We start from the raw sequence: 25000 nt of genomic DNA on the forward strand, positions 1-25000 counted from the left end.
TCACATGAGCGGTCTCTGTCTTCCCTTGTGAAGTTTTTACTTTTAGTGGCTCCTTAATTTTTATTATCAGGAACCTCTTTATAGATATTCACTATACTTGGAAAGAAGCATCCATGCATGGACATTTCTCAGTATCTTTTTGAAATGGCTAGAAAAAAAAGTAGAAAAAAAGTTAGAAAAAAATGATTTAAACCCATGATCTACTTAATGAATGTTTCACAAACTTGGTCAGATTATCCTGAAATGGACCTTTTCTGCCCTCAGTATTTAAGGGGAAGTTGCTGGAGGGCACATAGGTTTGCTTTTGTCTTTACATTTTTTGTGCAGTTTTGTGTAGGGGCTTCGTTTGGGATTTCACTCAGTCAGATTGGAGTTACAGCCCTTGACTTAGGGGGGGGGGGGGGGGGGGGGAGTGCTATTGTAAAAACAACACTTTGTCTCACAATTTCTTGATGGGTGTCCACCAAACTTGGTCAGAATCAAGGTTAAAAGCTTAAGGTCCTCCTCAGGTGAGCAACTAAGGTCAATTTGGTCCTTTCGTTTTGTTCATACCGATGTGTTTTGTTTTTATTGAAACATGATTGTATTCTATCTGACAATTTTGCTTATTCATGCTTTCTTTATTTGTTCATTTTTGTCCATGTTCTATATGCATCTTTTATTCATTCTACTCTGGTGTCTTCCTATCTGGTCAGGAAAGAAAGAATATATGCATGCATTTTTTGTCATGTACTACATTTGTCATTCAGGTACTTCTAAAAGTCTAAAATGACCTTGAAATTAAGTAAAATATTAAATGTCCTTGAAATTATGAAATGATTTCCTGCAAAATTAGCAAAGTTAGTTTGGACGGTATATTGCTGGTGCTAGCTAAATACAAAGTTTTAATGTCACTGTCAAGACCTGACTGTTGATAGTTGTGAATAATATATTATTATGTCATTCGAATATTGCTGTTTTGAACAGTTCTAGATTTACGATATACAAGTCTATCAAATTTCACCCCTTCGTGTCTGAAGTACCTTCTTGCTGTTTTTTTACTGTATATCATAATTTTTATATGCCCTGTTCCTCCAACTTGCTGATAATTTTGGTTAACTACAAATCATTTGTAAACAAATCTGCTCTATTTCATTCCAGTTTCAATAAAGCCCACCCAAGTTTGAAATATGTTCTTTAATTTAGGTGTTAAGTTCATACGTTCCCACAGATTGCTGTATTTAGAAATATTATAATTTAAAAAAAAAAAACTTTCACTGCATGCTGGCCTTGAAATACTTCTTTCTTGGAATTTCTATTTTTGAATACAGCTTTACCTTATATGGTATAATTACAGCATTGAATAACAAGGAAAAATAAACAATGTAGATATCATCATACAAAGTACTTGAACGCCTTCTTTCTTTCAAAACTATGATAAACCCAAATTCTTGGAGATTGTCAACAAATGTATTTTTATCTTGGTATGATCTATATGAAATGAATATGCAAATGGTCACGATTGAAATATTTAAATGCTTTTTGTTACCTTGACTTCTTGCAAGTTCTTTCAAAATGATGCTGATAACCCTTACTCTTTGAAGTTGTTTATAAATCAGGGTGGCCAACCTACATGACTATGGGATACTATTGTAACACACAGAGAAAACATGATTGCAGTCACTTTATGCTGAGGAAAACACTATTTTTGCCGCCTTTGAGACACTTTATCTTATGAAAATCCGTCAAGTAATAAGGAAAATATAGGCAATTAACTATTATCTGAATTGGGATTGTTTCTCCATGTGTATGGTATCCAAAAGTGACGTGGGTTGGTTGCCCTGTAAATACAGTTTTACCTTTTACATAGTTATTTAATGTCAAAAAAGCATATTAGACGGACTTTTTAAAGTGTTCTTTTTTGCAGTGTCTTTAAGGGCATTTCCGGCAGTTGTTACTGCTAATCCATTTGTGCAGTGGCCAGTGTGTTACTTTTAAATTCTTTTTTTCATGAAATAGAAAGTTGAAAAATATTTTGCTGCTTTAATGACTCACACATATGAATCAAAATGGAAAGAAAAAGCTTTGAGTCACCGTGCATCGAAGAGATATATTTAGGGGAAAAAAACCTGTTAAAACTAGTGAATTTTGATAGAATTAGATTTAATGTGTATGGGTGGATGGATAGCTCAGTGGTTTGCACACTGGCCTTCCAATCCTGAGGTCGGGGGTTCGATCCCCGGCAGCTAAACGGGAATTTTCAGAAACGCTTTTCAGTGTTTCCCACCCAACTAGAGGTGTACTGGTCAGGAACCCAGGCAATCCTTATATCAGTGCTATACACTGGGCACGTTAAAGAACCAGGCTGTCTATTCGCAACGAGCTAGGCTAAGTTAGCCGGACAAGCCTGTATCTGATTTCTGATCTCTCTGTCACGAGGGCTTTGTCTCACTCTGTCCCTCTGGTCAGATCGCTCTGTGTCTGTACTAGAAGAGGATGAATTATGCACCCTGTGTGGCTGCATTTGAACTATGTAAAGCGCCTTTGAACGTGAAATTGATCATGGAAAGGGCGCTATATGAATCTGGTATAATAATAATAATAATTTAATGTTGATAACTTTTACTTTAATCATAGCTTATATCTGTTAGAAAAATATCAGAACCATACCTTTTCTTTTTTATAAATAGATATTTGAAAATACCAACCTCTACTCTATTGTGCATCTTACATCAGATTTAGGCAAATTTTGGCCAAAACTAAGGGTCAAATTTCTTTTCTGTACAAGTATAATCTGTATAGTTATAAATGGTACATTATTTTGATGATTTAGCATTTAATTTTAAGATACACATTGTTGGAAAGAAATATTCAAAAAAACATTTTTCAAAATGGTGTATGTCCTGAAAAAGGAAAGTGGCTGGGATGGGGATTGGGGAGGCTCCGTGGCCAAGTGGTTAAGGTTGCTGACTTCGGATCACTTGCTCCTCATCGATGTGGGTCCAAGCCTCACTTGGGGTATTGAATTTTTCACGTGAGGAAGCCATCCGGCTGGTTTACGGAAGGTCGATAGTTCTACCCAGGTACCTGTTTAGTGATGAAATAATGCCTGGGATCTTCCTCCACAAAGTTTGCCCCATGTGGTTCTGGGATGATCTGTGTATGAAAAGAATTGGAACCACTGCCTTACCCTTGCATGATCGTAAGAGGCGACTAATAGGGTCTTAACACTTGGTTTTGCTGTAACTGTGATTCCAGCAGGTATGCAAATTTTGATTCCATACCTCATGTTTTTATTTCGATGTAAATGAGATGTGGAACCAAAATTTGTAGTCCTGTTTGGCGCCATATAACTATACTGTGTTGGTGTGCCGTAAAACCCAAATAAATAAATAAATAAATCCTCCACAAAGTTTGACAGTCACAATATGATCTATAATTGTATCAGTGCAAAGTAAAACCCAACAACAACAAAAAAAACACTTACATCCTTAATACTGTAATTATATATATAGCTAGTTGGAGGCTTGTTCCTTGGCGCAAGTTTTCATTTGTAAATACAGTATAAAAAATGATGAAGTGTGGCTATGAAAATTTCACGGTTAAGTGTGATTCTGTTTTACTTGGTAAAAGTTTGAAATAGATATAAAGAGGCAGATCAAAGTAACTCAATCTTTGAGGCAATTTAACTTTTCTTTGAAATTCATTTAAATGGTATAGAAATAGCTATGTCAAATATTTTAACACTGATGTGGTTTCTAGATTGGAGTTGATTTTCCTAGAAGCTAAAGGTATTATTCAATTGTTTGTTCAGTTATTACATGTATAATACCCTTAAGTAGAGCTAGGTTCAAGGTCTCAGAGCGTAGACAGCAGAGATATACAGGTGAATAGCCTTGACAATTTTTGTGTTGTATTAAACATGATAGCAGGGATTTCCTTTCCTCATTGTATTGTATTGTTGTATGCAATTATAAATTCTGATGAAGCCAAAGAAGTCAAAACTAGTTAAAAAAGTGTTTTCTTCCTTATACTTAATTTTTCCTCAACCTCGAGCTCCTCACTCTTCCATTGTTCATGGGTAAATTAACCCTACCCTGCTAAATTTCTATAAGGAAACTTGTCCATCTTTCAATTTGGACAGTACCATTAGCTGTTAGCATACCAAACAGATAGTGACTGAATGGCGAACAGTGCAGATCATGATCTTGATCAGGCACTGGTCGCAAAGGCAGGATCAATCGTGCCCAGCATGTTAAGGGTTAATAACTGACAGTTGTCTGCTGTTTTTGAAATTTTTTTTTATACAATTTCTGGTAAACTTGTCTTTTGTACAGACTTTGTTTGCATTTTATCGAAATCAGACAAGAGAAACAGTGGTCAAGTATGTCAGGTATCATACACACCATATTAAGGTCGCAAGTTCGAATCTAGTTTTAGTCATGACTTTATACCTCATTATGTAACACAAATACAGATTTTTCTCAAGAAGAGGTATTATGTGTGATTGAAAAAAAAGCTAGTTTAATTTTTAAGGCCGAATAGATCTACTTGTTGTAAATTAATGAAGTTAATATCAACAATGTTATCTTTACTCTTTTTTTCTCAAAGCTTGAAATGATCTTGCTTTCCTTAACTAAAGCCTGCTAAATTTCTAAAATGGACTGGTCCATCATTCATTTTGGGCAATACCATTTATTATTTGAAGGGATGTTCTTTGAAAATTTGTTGACTGGAAAGCAAACAGTGCAGACCACATCCATGCAGGCTGATCTTGACCTGCACTGGTTGCAAAGGTAGAATCACTTGACGCTAGCTGACTAAAGGTTAAAAGCTACTAGAGCTGGTGAAAATTTGTACTTAGTAAATTCAGATATTAGAACAGTTTGTTAACCTTTAACCTGCTAAATTTCTTAAATGGACTGGTCCATTATTCAATTTTGGCAGTTCCACTTATTATTCGAAGTGATGTTCACAGAAAATTTACTTACTGAAAAGTGTTCATTGTGAGCATTTAGGATCTTTGAATGTCTGTCATCGGTCCGTTTGTTGTCAACAATTTCTCTTAAAAAAAAACAACTCCAAAAGTTGCCATATGACCTATAATTCTGTTGGTGCAAGGTTAAACCCATCTCCTTCTAAACCACAAAGCCGAGTTCATCTTAGCTTCACAGGAGTGTTCCTTGTACAGTCCTTTCAAATTCTCTCAAATCTAGGTCATCCATGCAAGATTCTGGTTGCCATGGAAATTACAAGCAAAAAGTAAATAAATCTTTTCCACAGAAACTTGTAACTTGCTTGATTTCAAAATAATGTCACAGCAATATTTCTTTGGTGGCTCTCTAGCCTTGTTGATTGTTTAAAAAATATGATTGCCGCTGGGTGGCGTTAATTTTGTCTATACTTCTATATGTAAAACTACAAAATCTTGGGTGGCTTTCTACCAAATTCTTGTTGATTAGTTCAAGAACAATTCAGCCAGGGGTGGGGGAGTTTTCTCTTTATGGCTGTATGGAAAATTTTGTAAATCTACTCTTAAACCATGGCCCAGTTTCAATATGATTTTACCAAAATGTCCCTTGTTTGTCCTAGCTTTTACAGAAAGTTCAACATAATTTCACACAAATATTCCCTAGTTGACACTCTTTCAAAACAGTTCAAGCCAGCTGTAAAACTCTGGTGAGCAAGGTAGGGCTACAATGTCCCTCTTGTCTCTAGTAGGGAAAAAAATGCATCATTGTTGAGAGGTACTTGGGTCGCAGATGAGGAGCCTCCGTGGCTGAGTGGTTAAGGTTGCTGACTTCAAATCACTGGCCCCTCATCGATGTGGGTTCGAACCTCACTTGTGGTGGTGAATTCTTCAAGTGAGGAAGCCATCCAGCTGGCTTAGGGAAGGTCGGTCCTACCCAGGTGCCCGCTCGTGATGAAATAATGCACGGAGGGGCACCTGGGTCTTCCTCCACCATCAAAGCTGGAAAGTTGCCATGTGACCTATAATTGTGTTGGTGCGACAGTATACCCAAAAAATAAAATAAAATAAATTGGGTTGTTGATGAGTTTTAACAGAAGTTTTACCATTGATATATCTTATACCTACAGGAACAGCTGGAGAGTAAGATAGAGGATGGTCGACTGTCAGCAAACAGGGCGGACCAGATCATACAACAGCACTATAACGAGGTAGAACATGTCAATGACAAGATACAGATGAACAGAGAGAGACAGGAACAGATGATCAATGAGAAAATACAAGCCAAGAAATTTGCTAAACAAAGGTAAGAAAATACAAGCCAAGAAATTTGCTAAACAAAGGTAAGAAAATACAAGCCAAGAAATTTGCTAAACAAAGGTAAGAAAATGCAAGCCAAGAAATTTGCTAAACAAAGGTAAGAAAATGCAAGCCAAGAAATTTACTAAACAAAGGTAAGAAAATGCAAGCCAAGAAATTTGCTAAACAAAGGTAAGAAAATACAAGCCAAGAAATTTACTAAACAAAGGTAAGAAAATGCAAGCCAAGAAATTTACTAAACAAAGGTAAGAAAATACAAGCCAAGAAATTTGCTAAACAAAGGTAAGGAATTTGAGTCAAGATATTTGCTAAAATAAGGTTAGAAAATGCAAACCAAGAAATTCAGAAAATACAAGCCAAGAAATTCAGAAAATACAAGCCAAGAAATTCGCTAAACAAAGGTTAGAAGATACAGGTTATATACTTGGATGCAATTATCAAGTAAGGACAATTGCTGACTATAGTTAAGAAACTAGGAAAGTATATGAAAATCTGTGTAGATGACTGGCAAAATCAATGAAACTCAAATAGATGCAATGTACGGTCATTATTATATAGGCATTATAGCTGGTTTATCTTGGGCTGGACAATCTCAATATACATGACGTTGTATGTTGTTAGAATTAGAAATGAATTGTTGGGTGAAGTGTTCAAGAAAAGTACTGAGAACTGATGGCAGATGCTTTTTGCGGAGGAAAACACTCATTTTGCTGTCTTTGACGAACTTTATGTTATGAAAATCCATGAAGTATTAATTAAGGTAAAAAATGTTACCTAATCGAGACGTTTTCTCCATATGTACGGTATCAAAAAGTCATGTGGGTTTGCCACTCTGAGAAAGTATACATAAGGAAAGGCATTATGAATATGTGATCAAAAACTCATTTTTGTTGTCAGTTAAAGTATAGTGTTGTTACAGAATTTTTTTTTTTTTTTGAAAATGAAGCTTTTTGTCCTTGTTTTGTTTTAGAGTGTCATTTTTTGATAGTGGGTGTTTTATTGGATGATTGAAGACATGATGTCTTGTCTGGAACATTAATATCTTTTAATTGACAGCAATATATAATTGATTGGAGTTGACATAATAAATTGAATTTATAAATGAGCCGTGCCATGGGAAAACCAACATAGTGGGTTGGCGACCAGCATGGATCCAGACCAGCCTGCGCATCCGCGCAGTCTGGTCAGGATCCATGCTGTTCGCTAACAGTTTCTCCAATTCCAATAGGCTTTAAAAGCGAACAGCATGGAGCCTGACCAGACTGCGCGGATGCGCAGGCTGGTCTGGATCCATGCTGGTCGCAAACCCACTATGTCGGTTTTCTCATGGCACGGCTCAAATAGATTAATAGGAATGTTATGAACACCAGACAGCGTGACGAGACAGCTGTTACCATAGTTTTAGATTACAGTTTAACAAGCTTCAGTGCACCACCAGCACGGTGGTACGACCTTCGTGATTACTTACGTGGGTGTTTTAGCCTTGTTCATTAAAACTGATGAACTGATGAGAGTTTAATTAAATGATGATGCATATTTATTTATGTATAACTGTAAAGTGGGAATCTATTATTATGTATTAAATTAAAGTTGTTTTTTCCCAGTCACGACAAATATGTCTTTTTGTTATATAACTGAATTTCATATCTTTGAAGTGAAATAAAACAAATCTATTTTAATGTTGCTTTTTATACCCCCCAACAACAAGGTTGTAAGGGGGGGTATAATGGTTTCAGGTTTGTCTGTCTGTCTGTCCATCTGTCTGTCTGTCTGTCCGTCCGTCTGTCCATAGACACAATCTTGTGCGCACCAGCTGTCCTCATCCCCTTGACACAATTTAATGAAACTTCACACAAGTGATCAGTAACAACAGTAGTTGTGCATGGGGCATGTTAGGTTCTTTCAGAAAAAAAAATTGCAGAGTTATGGGACTTTGTTTTATCGTTACTATACTATATACATTGACACAATCTTGTGTGCACCATCTCTCCTCATCCCCTTGACACAATTTAATGAAACTTCACACAAGTGATCAGTAACAACAGTAGTTGTGCATGGGACATGTTAGGTTCTTTCAGAAAAAAAATTTGCGGAGTTATGAGACTTTGTTTTTTGTTACTATATACATAGACACAATCTTGTGCGCACCATCTCTCCTCATCCCCTTGACACAATTTAATGAAACTTCACACAAGTGATCAGTAACAACAGTAGTTGTGCATGGGGCATGTTAGGTTCTTTCAACAACAAAAATTGCAGAGTTTTGGGACTTTGTTTCTTGTTATCATACTATGTACTTACAGTCTGCATATGCAATCTTGTGCGCGCATAATCTTCCGAACCCTTGCACACAATTTAATGAAACTTCACACAAGTGATCAGTACCAACCCTAGTTGTGCATGGTACATGTTACGTTCTTTTAGATAAATATTCTGCATAGTTAGGGGACTTTGTTTTTTGTTACTATACTGTATACATACAGTCTATATACATACAGTCCACATAATTATGCAATCTTCTGTGCGTCAAATTGCAATGTACTGTGTCAGTGCATGCGGGGGGTACATTCATCACCTTTAGTGATAGTTCTAGTTTTTTCTGTATACAATTTAAATATTTATTCAGTTTATTAGCTCACCTGAGCCAAAGGCTCATGGTGAGCTTTTGTAACCACTCAGTGTCCATCGTCCGTCGCCCGTCCATCAACATTTTCTAAAAAAAATCTTCTTCTTGAAAACCACTGGGCAGATTTACACCAAACTTCACAGGAATGATCCTTGGGTGGCTCCCTTTCAAAATGTTAAAAAAATTGAATTCCACACAGAACTCTGGTTGCCGTGGCAATCGAAAGGAATAACTTTAAAAATCATCTTGTCCAAAACCACAAGGTATAGAGCCTTGATATTTGGCATGTGACATCATCTAATGGTCCTCTATGAAAATTTTTCAAATTATGCCCCTGGGGTGAAAAGAGGCCCTACCCTGGGGGTCCCAAGTTTTACATAGACTTATATAGGATTTTTTTTTTTAAATCTTCTTGTCCGAAACTGCAAGGCATAGAGCCTTGATATTTTGCCTGTGACATCATCTAATGGTCATCTATGAAAAGTTTTCAAATTATGCCCCTGGGGTGAAAGGAGGCCCCACCCCGGGGGTCCCAAGTTTTACATAGACTTATATAGGAAAAAAACTTTAAAAATCTTCTTGTCTGAAACCACAAGACCTAAGCCTTTGATATTTGATATGTAGCATTGCCTTGTGGTTCTCTACCAAGATTATTCAAATTATTACCCTGGGTTTAAAAGAGGCCCCGCCCCGGGGTCCCAAGTTTTACATAGACTTATATAGGAAAAAAACTTTAAAAATCTTCTTGGTCTAGGCGTTTGATATTTGGTATGTTGCATTGCCTAGTGGTTCTCTACCAAAAGTGTTCAAATTATTTCCCTGGGGTGAAAAGAGGCCCTGCCCTGGGGGTCCCAAGTTTTACATAGACTTAATAATATAGAATTTTTTTTTAGCTCACCTGTCACATAGTGACAAGATGAGCTTTTGTGATCACCCTTCGTCCGTCGTCCGTCGTCAGTCCGTCCGTGCGTCTGTCAACAATTTCTTGTCTGCATGATAGTGGTTTCATTTATGATTTTATTTTAACCAAACTTGCACACAACTTGTATCTCCATAAGATCTCGGTTCCTTTCTTGAACTGGCCAGATCCCATTATGGGTTCCAGAGTTATGGCCCCTGAAAGGGCCAAAATTAGCTATTTTGACCTTGTCTGCTCAATAGCAGCTTTATTTATGATTTGATTTTTACCGAACTGGCACACAACTTGTATCACCATAAGATCTTGGTTCCTTTCTTAAACTGGCCAGATTCCAGTATGCGTTTCAGAGTTATGCCTCCTGAAAGGGCCAAAATTAGCTATTTTGACCTTGTCTGCACAATAGCAGCTTCATTTATGGGTTGAATTTAATCAAACTTGCACAAAACTTGTGTCATCATAAGATCTCGGTTCCTTTCTTGAACCGACCAGATCCTTTAATGGGTTCCAGAGTTATGGCCCCTGAAAGGGCCAAAATTAGCTATTTTGACCTTGTTTGCACAATAGCAGCTTCATTTATGATTTGATTTTAACCAAACTTGCACACAACTTGTATCACCACAAGATCTTGGTTCCTTTCTTGAACTGGCCAGATTCCATCATGGGTTCCAGAGTTATGGCCCCTTAAAGGTCCAAAATTGGCTATTTTGGCTTTTGCAGCCATATAGAGACTTCATTTATGGTTTTATTTGACACAAACTTCCAAAATATCTTCAACAACAATAAATCTTGGATTCCATGACAAATCAGATCCAATCGTAGGTTCCAGAGTTATTTTATATCTGATTACCTCCCCTGATTGTAATCAAAATGGATTTATATCAGTAAGTACTTATAGGACTTATTTGAAATTTCATTATTGTCATTAGTTGGACTGAGCCAATCAGGGTAGATAACTATGGACTGATTTTATGTCAAATTACCTCCCTTTATTTCAAATTAAAATGGGTATATCTCCGTAACTAATGAAGATGCTGATCTGAAATTTCATTTGTCAACAGATTTATTTGGCAGATCCTTCTTTTGTTCACTTACAATTTTTTTTTTTTTTATTACTTCCCTTTTACGTTACTATAAATAGCTTATTTTTAGTAACTTTTTTATTATTGGCCGTAGGGAAAAACCGAGACCACTTTCCTGTGGTACAACATGGATGGTACCTCCAATTTTTAGGTGTATTTTGACATATCTGTACCTTGTAAGAATTTTTTTTTTCTTTTTGGTTAAATTTCTTCCCTTTGTTGTTCCTGTCCTTTGGACTTAGATATTTTTTCTGAGGACCTTCTTGTCCTCAAGTGCAATGATAACAGGTGAGCGATATAGGGCCATCATGGCCCTCTTGTTAAATCTTCTTGTCTGACAGTTCAAGGCCTAGGCCTTTGATATTTGGTATGTAGCATTGCCTAGTGGATCTCTAACAAGATTGTTCAAATTGGGGTGAAAAGAGGCCCCGCCCTGGGGGTCATTTGTTATATGAGTTATATAGGAAAAAAATACTTCAAAAATTATCAGATCATATTTCCTAGACTGTTTAATTATAATTACCTGATGATGTTAAGTGATAAGGGTCACTTAACTGTGACCTTGACCTACTGACCCACTATCTTGTATTTTAAGATACAGCCTTGAAATTTGGATGACATGTACAGTTTTGCATACTGATCTTAAATCTGACTTTCAGTGACCATAAATGTGACCTACTGGCCTACTTTCTTAATATTTTAGCATCAATATTACTCAGGTGAGCAATCCAGGGTCATCATGACCCTGTTGTTTTTTTACTTCTGCTCATTAGTTGTAAATGACCACCGGAGTGTTAAAGACACACCACAAAATAACTGTATTCTTTTGTATTTTCATGATGGTAATTATACATGATTTGCCTGTACAAGTATCTACTAACAAATTTACTGTGACATATTTAAGGCCAAGACAATGTGTTTAATGTCTAAACATTGTATTGAATGAATGTAGCATTAAGAACAGTATTTGCTATATTAAGCTGAGTTTAGATCAGTCTTTGGTTCTACAGGGTAAGATAGTTATCAAGGTTTTAAAGCCTATGATGAAAAGTGATTGACTGAATAAGTTTGCTGATGAAGTTGTGAAAATATAATAATTCAGGGAGGGCCTAAATTGTCCACTTGTCATCATGTAATATAGCTGTATTATACCAGTATTATCAGAATGATTTTCACAAAGTTCTTGTGGGAGAAAAAAGTAGGTCACTAGGTCATGGTGGGTCTTTAAGGCTATTTTTGGTTGCTATGGCAACCCTGAAGAGGTAGTGATTTCATATTTGTCAGGCCAGATACATGTAAATAAAGGGTAAGCATCCGAGCAGAAAATTCAGAACAATACAATGTTCACACAGTTTAGCTGTAAATATTAGGAATGTATTTTTGATTAATTAATGTGTAGCAAGCAACTCTATTACGTTTATCGAAAAAATTCAGCAAACACTTAATTAGTATGTAAAGGGAATCACAATTAAAAACACAATTTTTTTTGCCTCTTACCCCCCCCCCCCCCCCCCCCCCCCCCCAAACGAGACTTCCACCAAAATTAGACCCCCACAAATGTTAATATTTCCACAGTATTTGGTTTGAAATTGTATTATTCGTTGGCATTAAATTTTCTTTGGTTAGACGCATCCATGAAAATTAGTCCCCTATGATTGTGAGTGATTTTACAGTATTCCTATATCAGGATCTGTAGGAATAAGGATATTCATTTTTTTTACCCCAAACATGAACAAGTTATTGTAAAAATTCAGTTGAATTTGTTGAAATGATTTTGTTATAATTACTGTGAAACCAGTAAATTTTATGGGTGTAGAACTTGATGGTTTCTGAAGCAGGTGTTTTGTTTGGATATGAATTTATGGATTTTCACTTGTCAAGATAATAAGATAGGAACTTTGCTTGTTCTTTGGGATTTATGTTTGTGGAATGATGCAACCACAGAGTCCACGAAAATAAGTACCCCATGAATAGTTATGATTTCACAGTAAGTGTATGATGTATATATGTTTATTACAGGGAGATAGAAGATGTAATTAACAAAGAGAAACAGGAAATGATGATGGCAAGGAAACAAGCAGGAGCTGGGTAAGTTGGATAACTCTTAGAAACTTTTTGCAGCATAGTTTGTATTTCTACTTCTTTTGGAGACGTATAAACACTGATTTTCTAGCCATATGCTGTGTTACTGTAGATTGGATAATATTTCTGAAGGTTTTATTTTCATTGGTATTTGCAAATAAAGCCATTCACGAATCTGCTTAGCTCAATAGGAAGAGCTCAGATCTACGGATTGCAAAGTTGAAAGTCTGATCTCCTGGTTGAGGCATATATTCTCAGTGATGGTTTGATTAAAGACATTGGGTCTGAAATCATTTGGCATCCACCTCTGATTCATGTGTGAAAGTTGGCAGTTACTTAGGGAGAATAGGTTTATACTGATACAGAATCCAGGAACACTGTTTGGCAAGATAAGTGCAAAAAATGTACTGTAGAAAATTTGCTGCTGAATATTTTTACATGAGTCCATACATGTTTTTCTTGGCTCTGCATATGAGTCAGTGTGATATTTGATCTTTATTCATGAAACTATGTTTAGACAAATGAAACTGACTTAAAAAAAAAGTTGCACCATCTTTGTCAATTTTTCACCATTTCTTGACCTCCTTGGCCGAGCAGTTAAGAGTGCTAACTTACTGATGTAGGTTCAAAACTTTGTTTGAGGAGTAGAATTCATCTTGTGAAGAAGCCATTCAGCTGACTTTTGGAAGGATGGTGGTTCTACACAGATTCCTGCCCATATGTGAAACAATGCCCAGAGGAATACTTAGGATCTTCTTGTACCGTCAAAAAGCTGGAAAAGTCACCATTTGATCTAACACTTTGGCAGACTGCGACTTAAATCCCAATAAAGAATATTATGACTAGCATTTAAAGTTATGTTACCATTTAAAATTGAATTATATACAGTTTTTCGAAGCAGAATGGAATCGGGTATTTTAGTAGTTAAAGTAGACAGTGTACTAAAATGGCGGCACCAGTGTAGCAGAACTTTTAATACATTTCAGTATAGCCATAGATTTGTTCACTTTTAATAACAATTTCATATACATGTAAGTCTTATTCATTATAGTTATTTTCATTAAAAACAGTTTGTATATTTCAGCCAATGATGAATACTACATATTTTACACAAACGCACATTAATACATAATGCAACATGTTCATATTTTTATGCCCTCACTTTTAATTCTTATCAAACCTTTTTGGGTATGTTTGTGTATGTATAGATATCCTGGACATTCATTAAAGAGTAAACCTACATATAAATAAAGAAATAAAAAATAAGATTTGACATATACTGGATTTTTATGCCCCCACTTTTGGGGGGGGCATATAGATTTGCCCTTGTCCCTCCGTCCTTCCGTCCGTCCTTCTGAGAATGTTGTGTCGCGCGTAGCTCCAAAAGTATTTGAGGTAGAGTCACAAAACTTTACAGGAATGTTGGTCAGCATGTGTAGTTATGCACCTGGGGTTTTGCGTCCGGATTCATTCAGTCGTGTAGGAGTTATGGCCCCTGACTTTGTAAAAATTGGCCATTTTAATGTTGTGTCGCACCTAGCTCTAAAAGTATTTGATGTAGAGTCACAAAACTTTACAGGAATGTTGGTCAGCATGTGTAGTTGTACACCTGGGGTTTCGCGTCTGGATTCATTCAGTTGTGTAGGAGTTATGGCCCCTGACTTAGTAAAAAATTGGTCATTTTAATGTTGTGTCGCGCGTAGCTCCAAAAGTATTTGACGTAGAGTCACAAAACTTTACAGGAATGTTGATCAGCATGTGTAGTTGTGCACCTGGGGTTTCGCGTCAGGATTCATTCAGTCATGTAGGAGTTATGGCCCCTGACTTAGTAAAAATTGGTCATTTTAATGTTGTGTCGCGCGTAGCTCCAAAAGTATTTGATCTAGAGTCACCAAAGTTTACAGGAATGTTGGTCAGCATGTGCAGTTATGCACCTGGGGTTTTTCGTCCAGATTCATTGAGTCATGTAGGAGTTATGGCCCCTGACTTAGTTAAAAATTGGTCATTTAAATGTTGTGTCACGCGTAGCTCCAAAAGTATTTGATCTAGAGTCACCAAAGTTTACAGGAATGTTGGTCAGCATGTGCAGTTATGCACCTGGGGTTTTTCGTCCAGATTCATTGAGTCATGTAGGAGTTATGGCCCCTGACTTAGTTAAAAATTGGTCATTTTAATGTTGTGTCACGCGTAGCTCCAAAAGTATTTGACCTAGAGTCACCAAAGTTTAAAGGAATGTTGGTCAGCATGTGCAGTTGTGCACCTGGGGTTTCACGTCCGGATTCATTCAGTATTGTAGGAGTTATGGCCCCTGACCTAGGAAAAAATTGGTGTCCTTTGCCATGTAGTGGGGGCATCTGTGTCCCATGGACACATTTCTAGTTGTACATGAAATACTACCCAGGGGGCACATCCTTATGAAATCACGAGAGTCATCATATGAACTGTATACATGTGACTTAAAACACAACAGAACAAAAAAGAGTGAATAGCGACAAAAAATTGAACTGGTTAGTAATACTAGGAAAAAAATTTAAGTGTATATTACAAGAGAGTGAATATTATGATTTCTCCATTTTCAGTATGGCAAGTCATATCCTGAACAAGGCTTTGATGGAGCAGCGACACAAGAAAGCAATGGAGGAGCTCGAGAAAGAGATGCAGCTAGAACTCGAGAAAAATCGAGAACAGCTCAACGCAGAGCTTCAGAAATCTTTAGAAAAAGAACTTGAAACTCACAAGGGAGAATTCTTGAGCCAGCTTGCTGCTGCAAGTAAAAAGTCACCATCAGATTTGCAGGAGGTGTCCAATAATGCTGGCATGGGTAAGTAATGCCTATGTTTTAAATTTTTGCTGTTTTTTAGTCCCCTATCAGTGGAACACTACACAGAAATGTTCCCTATGATTAGACAGTGTGTTATGCACATGACCCATGGTTGTTGCTCAAAGGTCAAGGTCACTATTGAAGGTCAAGTTAATATCTGTATCTGCTCCATCACTTTTAATTACATTGAAGGATTTTTTTAGTACTACACAGAAATGTTCCCCATGATTAGACTATGTGTCATGCACATGACCCATGGTTATTGGTCAAAGGTCAAGGTCACTATTGAAGGTCAAGTAGAATTGTTTTTTTTCTCCGGTAGGGAACTTCTGTATTGTCACTGCAATACTCGGTCACTTGTGTTTTTGCCTGCAAAAGCCAAGACAAAAATTATCTGATCTTATCATCCTTGGTTAAGATATTTTGTTTAAAATAAACAAATTCTTCATGAAAATAAGTTCTATTGGAAAAAATCTGTTTTTTTTTTTTTTTAAAAAAAGCAATGCTAACAGTACTTGTTGTATCAATCCTAGATTTGTCAGAAGTACATTATTTAGTGTGTAGTATCTTATTTATTGGAAAAAAGATATGTTGGCAATACAGGAACATGAGAGTTATAGCAAAACAAGGTCTGGAAAAGTGATATCTTGTTCATGACGGAATATAAGAATCTTTCATTGGTTGAAGTTTGGGATTGACATTAATTATTGAGATATAAAATTGTTGCATAGAGCTGGATATTTCCATCCGCACCTACAACCAGTGATAGATTCTTTGGCATATCATGTTCATTAAGAGTAGGAAAAAAATAAACTGAAATGAATGCTTTCCTTTTAAGCATTTTTTAGCTCACCTGAGCATGAAGTGCTCAAGGTGAGGTATTGTGACAGGTCATTGTCCATTGTCAGTCGTGCGTCATCAGTCAACATTTGCCTTGTGAACACTCTAGAGGCCACAGTTGTGACCCAATCTATATGAAACTTAGTCAGAATGTTTGTCTTGATGATCTCTAGTTCAAGTTCGAAACTGGGTTATGTGGGGTCAAAAACTAGGTCTAATCAAAGGAAAGGCTTGTGAACACTCAAGAGGCCACAGTTGTGACCCAGTCTTAATGAAACTTTGTCAGAATCTTTTTCTTGATGATCTCTAGGTCAAGTTCAAATCTTGGTCATATGGGGTCAAAAATTAGGTAACCCGGTCAAATCAAAGGAAAAGCTTGTGAACACTCTAGAGGCCACAGTTGTGACTCAGTCTTCATGAAATTTGATCAGAATGTTTGTCTTGATGACCTCTAGATCAAGTTCGAAACTGGGTCATGTGGGATCAAAAACTAGGTCAGTAGGCCAGATCATAGGAAAAGCTTGTGAACACTCTAGAGGCCACAGTTTTGACCCAATCTTAATGAAACTTGGTCAGAATGTTTGTCTTGGTGATCTCTAGGTCAAGTTTGAATCTGAGTCATGTGGGTCAAAAACTAGGTCACAAGGTCAAATCAAAGGAATTGCTTGTGAACTCTCTACAGGCCACAGTTGTGACTCAGTCTTTATGAAACTTGGTCAGAATGTTTGTCTTGATGATTTCTAGGTAAATTTTGAAACTGGGTCATGTGGGATCAAAAACTAGGTCACTAGGCCAGATCAAAGGAAAAGCTTATGAACACTTTAAGCAGGTTTATAATAGTGTCTTTTATTCAGACAAGTGGTCTTTGATGAAAGGTGGTCTCTGAACACAAGTAACTAGTCCAAATTTCCTCAAGTCACATCATATTCCTGTTGCATCACAAAGCAAATTTTACAGACTTCATTATCGTTTTTAAAGCTCCTTTAAATTTCATTTCGGTCGGCCAGTCCATCTGTTGGTTGATAGACAGTTTGGTTTCTATTGAGTAACTAGGGAATGCTTTGGCATACAGTAGTCAAACTTTATAGGATAATTGTCTTTTAATAGTAGATGACTTGTATTGTTTTGAAAATACTTAGATAAATATTCAAGGATGCAATGACCTTGGGACTGAAAGATTAATGGGTTCCAATCAATAAGAAAGAGAAGGCTAGGGTCAGAAGTGATCAAACGTTATGCTGTGATTGCCTGTGATCAGAAGTTGACCCTTCTTGTTTAAAGGGGCAGTATGTCAAAGGTTAAGGTGACCTTATGTTGAAAAATAATTTCCAGTTAATAGTTGGAGAATGCTTTTGGCAAGGACTGCTCAACTTCATATTGCCTGTGGTCAGAAGATGGCCCGAGTTGTTTCACTGCTCAGTAGGTTATAGACTAAAACTGATTTCTGATCAGCTTGGGAATGCTTGTGCTTAAAGCCATTAAATGATTGTATTGTTGTAAGTGGCCAGTAGATCATCCCCTATAGTTTTTGGGGTAAGTAGGTCACAGGTCAGTATCACAGTGACTTCAGACAGACAATTACACCCCCAGTTACTGTACAGTTGTTGGGAAGGGGAGTGGGGGGGGGGGTGGGGTCGGGATTTTTGTTTTACAAACAGCTCTTGGTATAGATATATATATATATATACCACCTAGAACTTATTGAATTCCTGCAGTAGAACTTGGTTCGCTCCAACTCGTCAGGACCTGCAACATTTATTCGAGTTATTGGTAGTTTGAACCATGATAAATTATATATTATATAGGGATTTTGCTGGGAACTGAGAATGAATTCGAGCAAAGGGTGGCGTTTGAATTATCCCAGTTTGAGTGAATGAAGTTTGACTGTATATTTTCTACCCAAAATTTACCATAGCTATATTAACTAGTGAAAGATCTTTCTAATTTTTTTTAGAAAATTCGTATAAATCTGAAGGCATGCTCATTTCATTTAGGAAATAATTTTGATTTATTAAATAAGAATTACATAAGCTTTAAATGAATTGTATTGTATGACACAGGAAATGACAGACGGAAAGGCAGTCGTTTTACCAGAGATTCAGTGCCTGAGTACGGTAAAACCAAGTCAACTCTTGGCATGATGGAAGAAGACTCAGAGGGTACATAATGTGCTTTAATTACATGTATAGTGTTATACAGTGGAATTTCTCTAAAAAGAACTTGGTTTTGATCAATCTCTTGCCAAGTGGTCTCCCCAGACAGTATATTGTAGCTAGGGGAGGTAAATCCATAAATTCATATTCCTATGAAATGGCAGTTTCGGGGAAAACCAAAGTTTTATCGCAGTTAAAAATACAAAAAAAACATAACATGATTTCACAGTTTATGAAATGAAATGAAAGTTAACATCATGACTTTGGGCAATCCATTTATGACAGCAATCAAAATTTAGAGGGATTCCACTGTATTTTATGACATCAACTCAATTTGGGGAACTTACCGTAGATACCCATGTATAATGCGCACCCGTGTATAATGCGCACCCCCGATTTTGGCCCAAAATCTTGGGAAAAAAGCATTTTTGGTCAACTTTGAGGTGGATGGAAAACAAATGTAGAGTTTACATCGACACTGGTAATAAATTTTATCTCCGCGGCAGAGAGCAGCATTGGTCTCGCGGTACTATTGATTTTTGTTTTCTCGAAAATAAAACCAGTAAAATATTGTTATATTTGTTGTTTTACCTTCTTAATTAACTATTTTGAATAAATAAACAGCAGCTGATTCAATATTTCGGAATGGTATCTTTCAAAATGACATGAGCTTCTCAATTCAAACCGATAACAAAAGGTGTGATAGTCAAGATCAAATAGCCAGTAATTATCGGCAATTAACGTGTCACCTCGTGTCAAATTACGTTGTTCACAGTTTGATCTCGGTTAAAGATAATTCTCGATCTTTAATTAGTATCAAAATTTTTGTGATTTATTAACATTTCTTTCACCAAAATACTTTTAAATTTATATGAAATTAATTTTGTTTGAAAGAAAAATAAACCATTCGATCTTTTACGGAACATAACAGCAATATTAGATTTTGGCGGTGACAGTAAGCGCTGGAAGTACAATGTAGTTTCCCTTTACCAAAATGACGAACATCGGTAACAAACTTGTTTTGAAGTTGGAAAATTGTCTGTACCTGTGTATTATGTGCACCCATGATTCGCGGGTGGTCCCGGGGGTCAAAAAACTGCACATTATACATGAGTATCTATGGTATCAGGAAGCGTGTTTCATTGATAACAGTGTTCAAACTCAGTCCTGATTGCTCAGTTGAGTTGTGTGTCTTTTATACATTGCTTAAATCTCAAGAAAGTAAGCATGCATTATACACTTAACAAAACTTTTTTTTTTTAAATCTAGGCAAAGGTTTTAAATTGAACAAAATGATATCAAAGCATTACTCAGTGTTGATGATATTTTAATGTTATCAATAACATAATTTTCTAAAGGTGCCTGTACTGTTAGTTATATGAAAAATAATGCCAAATTATTGAGGGGGTGGGGTATTACTAGTTTTGTTGAGTGTAGGTGCTTAGTGAGGAAAAAACAAAAACCATAGACATAAATGTTTGCTTCCTGTGAACTGTGGCATAATAACATTTTGCATAAGTGTGTATTTTATCTGTTGCTAGGCTAAAAACAGTAACTAGGTAAATGATAAATTACTTTGTCACCTTGCATTTCTTTAAATGTACACATTCTATGAAAACCCTTTGGTATTTCTTTCTAAATGACTGATCATTTTGCTCACATCATTTCATTAAAAAAAACCAACAGGTTCCAAGGTTATAAATGAAACAGGAGACCAGTCACCAAACTCTGGCATTTGATTGGTTAATTCTGAGCCCAATTTTGAAATTGACCAATGGCAACTTTGCGTCTTTAGACTGGTCTCCAAACTGAGTTTTATAACCTTGACTGTTGTCACACATTTTACTAAATTTTGAGAAGGAAATTTACTAATCTCAATCATATCACTTGTTGCATATCTTGAATTCTTCTTTGTGTGTGTGTCTGTTTTTAAATAAGTTTTTTTATTCTGTGTTCTGGTGGCTGTGCATGCATCATAACTATGTGTGGTATTAAAAAAACTAATCTCATGACCATGTCATGTATTAAGGGAGAACGGCTTGACCTCATTTCTCTTTTTGGGTCAGTACCAGTTGAAACACAGAGGAGAATTTCTTGCTGGTACCGATGACAATTTGAAAGACAGTATAAGCAGTCAGAAATTATTGTAGGTTTATCATTGCCAATTTTTGGCAAAATTATCTGCTTAATTTAGTTTTGGTTGTTGGGCTTCTGTGGCTGAATAGATAAAGTTACTTGCTTCAAGTTATATGTTACTTGCCCCATACCTGTATGGGTACGAGACCTGTTTGGGTCATGTGTTGAAGCCAATCTGCTGACTTGCAGATCGTATGTGGTTCTACCCTATTGACAGCCTATGCCTGACAAAATACTCGTAGAGGAACTGGGGTTCTTCCCTCACTATAGTATTTGGAGAGTGCCATATGGCCTGAATTTTGTAAGTGGGACTTAAAACCTAACAAATCAGTTGGTCAAGTAAGTCAGAAAACTGCAGCCTTATGATCGTGCTTGTATATTAATTTTTTTCTCTATTTAAAACAAACATCAAAACTTGTTTTTTTATTTTTAGCTCACCTGTCACATAGTGACAAGGTGAGCTTTTGTGATCACCCTTCATCTGTCGTCAGTCAGTCCGTCCGTGCGTCAACAATTTCTTGTCTGCACGATAGTGGTTTCATTTATGATTTTATTTTAACCAAACTTGCACACAACTTGTATCACCATAAGATCTCGGTTCCTTTCTTGAACTGGCCAGATCCCATTATGGGTTCCAGAGTTATGGCCCCTGAAAGGGCCAAAATTAGCTATTTATGTCTCCCCCAGGAGACATATTGTTTTTGCCCTGTCCGTCCTTCCGTCTGTCCGTCTGTACGTCACACTTCATTTCCGGGCAATAACTGGAGAACCATTTGACCTAGAACCTTAAAACTTTATAGGGTTGTAGGGCTGCTGCAGTAGACGACCCCTATTGTTTTTGGGGTCACTCTGTCAAAGGTCAAGGTCACAGCGGCCTGAACATTGAAAACCATTTCCGATCAATAACTAGAGAACCACTTGACCCAGAATGTTGAAACTTCATACGATGATTGGTCATGAAGAGTAGATGACCCCTATTGATTTTGGGGTCACTCAGTCAAAGGTCAAGGTCACAGGGGCCTGAACATTGAAAACCATTTCCAATCAATAACTTAAGAACCACTTGACCCAGAATGTTGAAACTTCATACGATGATTGGTCATGAAGAGTAGATGACCCCTATTGATTTTGGGGTCACTCTGTCAAAGGTCAAGGTCACAGGGGCCTGAACATTGATAACCATTTCCGATCAATAACTAGAGAACCACTTGACCCAGAATGTTGAAACTTCATAGGATGGTTGGTCATAAAGAGTAGATGACCCCTTTTGATTTTGGGGTCACTCCATCAAAGGTCAAGGTCACAGGGGCCTGAACATCGAAAACCATTTCCGATCAATAACTAGAGAACCACTTGACCCAGAATGTTGAAACTTCATAGGATGATTGTACATGCAAAGTAGATGACCCCTATTTATTTTGGGGTCACTCCATTAAAGGTCAAGGTCACAGGGTCCTGAACATTGAAAACCATTTCCGGTCAGTAACTTGAGAACCACTTGACCCAGAATGTTGAAACTTAATAGGATGATTGGTCATGCAGAGTAGATGACCCCAAACGATTTTGGGGTCACATTGTGAAAGGTCAAGGTCACAGAGGCCTGAACATTGAAAACCATTTCCGGTCAGTAACTTGAGAACCACTTGACCCAGAATGATGAAACTACATAGGATGATTGGTCATGCAGAGTAGATGACCCCTATTGTTTTTGGGGGTCACTCTGTTAAAGGTCAAGGCCACAGGGGCCTGAACATGGAAAACCATTTCCAATCAATAACTTGAGAACCTCTCGACCCAGAATGTTGAAACTTCATAGGATGATTGTTCATGCAGAGTAAATGACCCCTATTGTTTTTGGGGTCACTCCTTTAAAGGTCAAGGTCACAGGGGCCTGAACATTGATAACCAGTTTCGATCAATAACTTGAGAACCACTTGACCCAGAATGTTGAAACTTCATAGGATGATTGAACATGCAGAGTAGATGACCCCTATTGATTTTGGGGTCAGTCAATTAAAGGTCAAGGTCCCAGTGGCCTGTTCATGTAAAATCATTTTTGGAAATAACTTGAGAACCACTTGACCTACAATGTTGAAACTTAATAGGATGATTGGACATGCAGAGTAGATGACCCCTATTTATTTTGAGGTCACTTGATCAAAGGTCAAGGTCACAGGAGCCTGAACAGTGACTTGAGAACCACTAGGCCAAGAGTGTTGAAATTTAGCGGGATGACTGGACATGCCAAGTAGATGATCCCTATTGCAGCCAACCATCAGTGTCTCTTTGACTTTCGCTCCTGACCCCTGTTGACTTCTTGCCTATAGGACTTTGCATTGGGGGAGACATGCGCTTTTTAGCTCACCTGTCACAAAGTGACAAGGTGAGCTTTTGTGATCGCGCAGTGTCCGTCGTCCGTCCGTGCGTGCGTCTGTAAACTTTTGCTTGTGACCACTCTAGAGGTCACATTTTTCATGGGATCTTTATGAAAGTTGGTCAGAATGTTCATCTTGATGATATCTAGGTCAAGTTCGAAACTGGGTCACGTGCCGTCAAAAACTAGGTCAGTAGGTCTAAAAATAGAAAAACCTTGTGACCTCTCTAGAGGCCATATATTTCACAAGATCTTCATGAAAATTGGTCAGAACGTTCACCTTGATGATATCTAGGTCAAGTTCGAAACTGGGTCACGTGCCATCAAAAACTAGGTCAGTAGGTCAAATAATAGAAAAACCTTGTGACCTCTCTAAAGGCCATATTTTTCATGGGATCTGTATGAAAATTAGTATGAATGTTCATCTTGATGATAGCTAGGTCAAATTTGAAACTGGGTCACGTGCCTTCAGAAACTAGGTCAGTAGGTGAAATAATAGAAAAGCCTTGTGACCTCTCTAAAGGCCATATTTTTCATGGGATCTGTATGAAAATTAGTCTGAGTGTTCATCTTGATGATATCTAGGTCAAGTTTGAAACTGGGTCACATGCGGTCAAAAACTAGGTCAGTAGGTCTAAAAATAGAAAAACCTTGTGACCTCTCTAGAGGCCATATATTTCATGAGATCTTCATGAAAATTGGTCAGAATGTTCATCTTGATGATATCTAGGTCAAGTTCGAAAGTGGGTCACGTGCCATCAAAAACTAGGTCAGTAGGTCAAATAATAGAAAAACCTTGTGACCTCTCTAGAGGCCATATTTTTCATGGGATCTGTATGAAAGTTGGTCTGAATGTTCATCTTGATGATATCTAGGTCAAGTTTGAAAGTGGGTCACGTGCCTTCAAAAACTAGGTCAGTAGATCAAATAATAGAAAAACCTTGTGACCTCTCTGAAGGCCATATTTTTCACGGGATCTGTATGAAAATTGGTCTGAGTGTTCATCTTGATGATATCTAGGTCAAGTTCGAAACTGGGTCAACTGCGGTCAAAAAGTGGGTCAGTAGGTCTAAAAATAGAAAAACCTTGTGACCTCTCTAGAGGCCATACTTATGAATGCATCTTCATGAAAATTGGTCAGAATGTTCACCTTGATGATATCTAGGTCAAGTTTGAAACTGGGTCACGTGCGGTAAAAAACTAGGTCAGTAGGTCTAAAATTATTAAAATCTTTTGACCTCTCTAGAGGCCATATTTTTCAATGGATCTTTATGAAAATTGATCTGAATGTTCATCTTGATGATATCTAGGTCAGTTTCAAAACCGGGTCACGTGCGGTCAAAAACTAGGCCAGTAGGTATAAAAATAGAAAAACCTTGTGACCTCTCTAGAGGCCATATTTTTCATAAAATCTTCATGAAAATTAGTGAGAATGTTCACCTTGATGATATCTAGGTAAAGTTCAAAACAGGGTCACGCATCTTCGAAAACTAGGTCAATAGGTCAGATAATAGAAAAACCTTGTTACCTCTCTAGAGACCATATTTTTCAATAGATCTTCATGAAAATTGGTCAGAATTTTTATCTTGATAATATCTAGGTCAAGTTCAAAACTAAGTCACTATGTCAAATAATAGAAAAAACGACGTCATACTCAAAACTGGGTCATGTGGGAAGAGGTGAGCGATTCAGGACCATCATG

At 37.1% G+C, this 25000-nt stretch overlaps 1 protein-coding gene across 5 annotated transcripts in view; it reads left to right on the forward strand.

Annotated features, from left to right (window-relative positions):
* LOC123547383 (myosin-7-like) overlaps positions 1–25000 on the forward strand; it is a 77994-nt gene that overhangs the window by 39864 nt on the left and 13130 nt on the right. For 4 of the 5 annotated variants that reach the window (XM_045334433.2, XM_053551656.1, XM_053551655.1 and 1 more), the window contains 4 exons: positions 6079–6254; positions 12912–12980; positions 15554–15795; positions 18696–18794. In XM_045334433.2, the coding sequence (XP_045190368.2) occupies positions 6079–6254; positions 12912–12980; positions 15554–15795; positions 18696–18794 (586 nt within the window). Of the gene's footprint in view, positions 1–6078; positions 6255–12911; positions 12981–15553; positions 15796–18695; positions 18795–20329; positions 20348–25000 lie in introns of all 5 variants that reach the window. The other variant, XM_053551657.1, reaches the window with a different exon arrangement.

Source organism: Mercenaria mercenaria, chromosome 9 (assembly GCF_021730395.1).
Source record: "Mercenaria mercenaria strain notata chromosome 9, MADL_Memer_1, whole genome shotgun sequence".
NCBI lineage: Eukaryota > Metazoa > Mollusca > Bivalvia > Venerida > Veneridae > Mercenaria > Mercenaria mercenaria.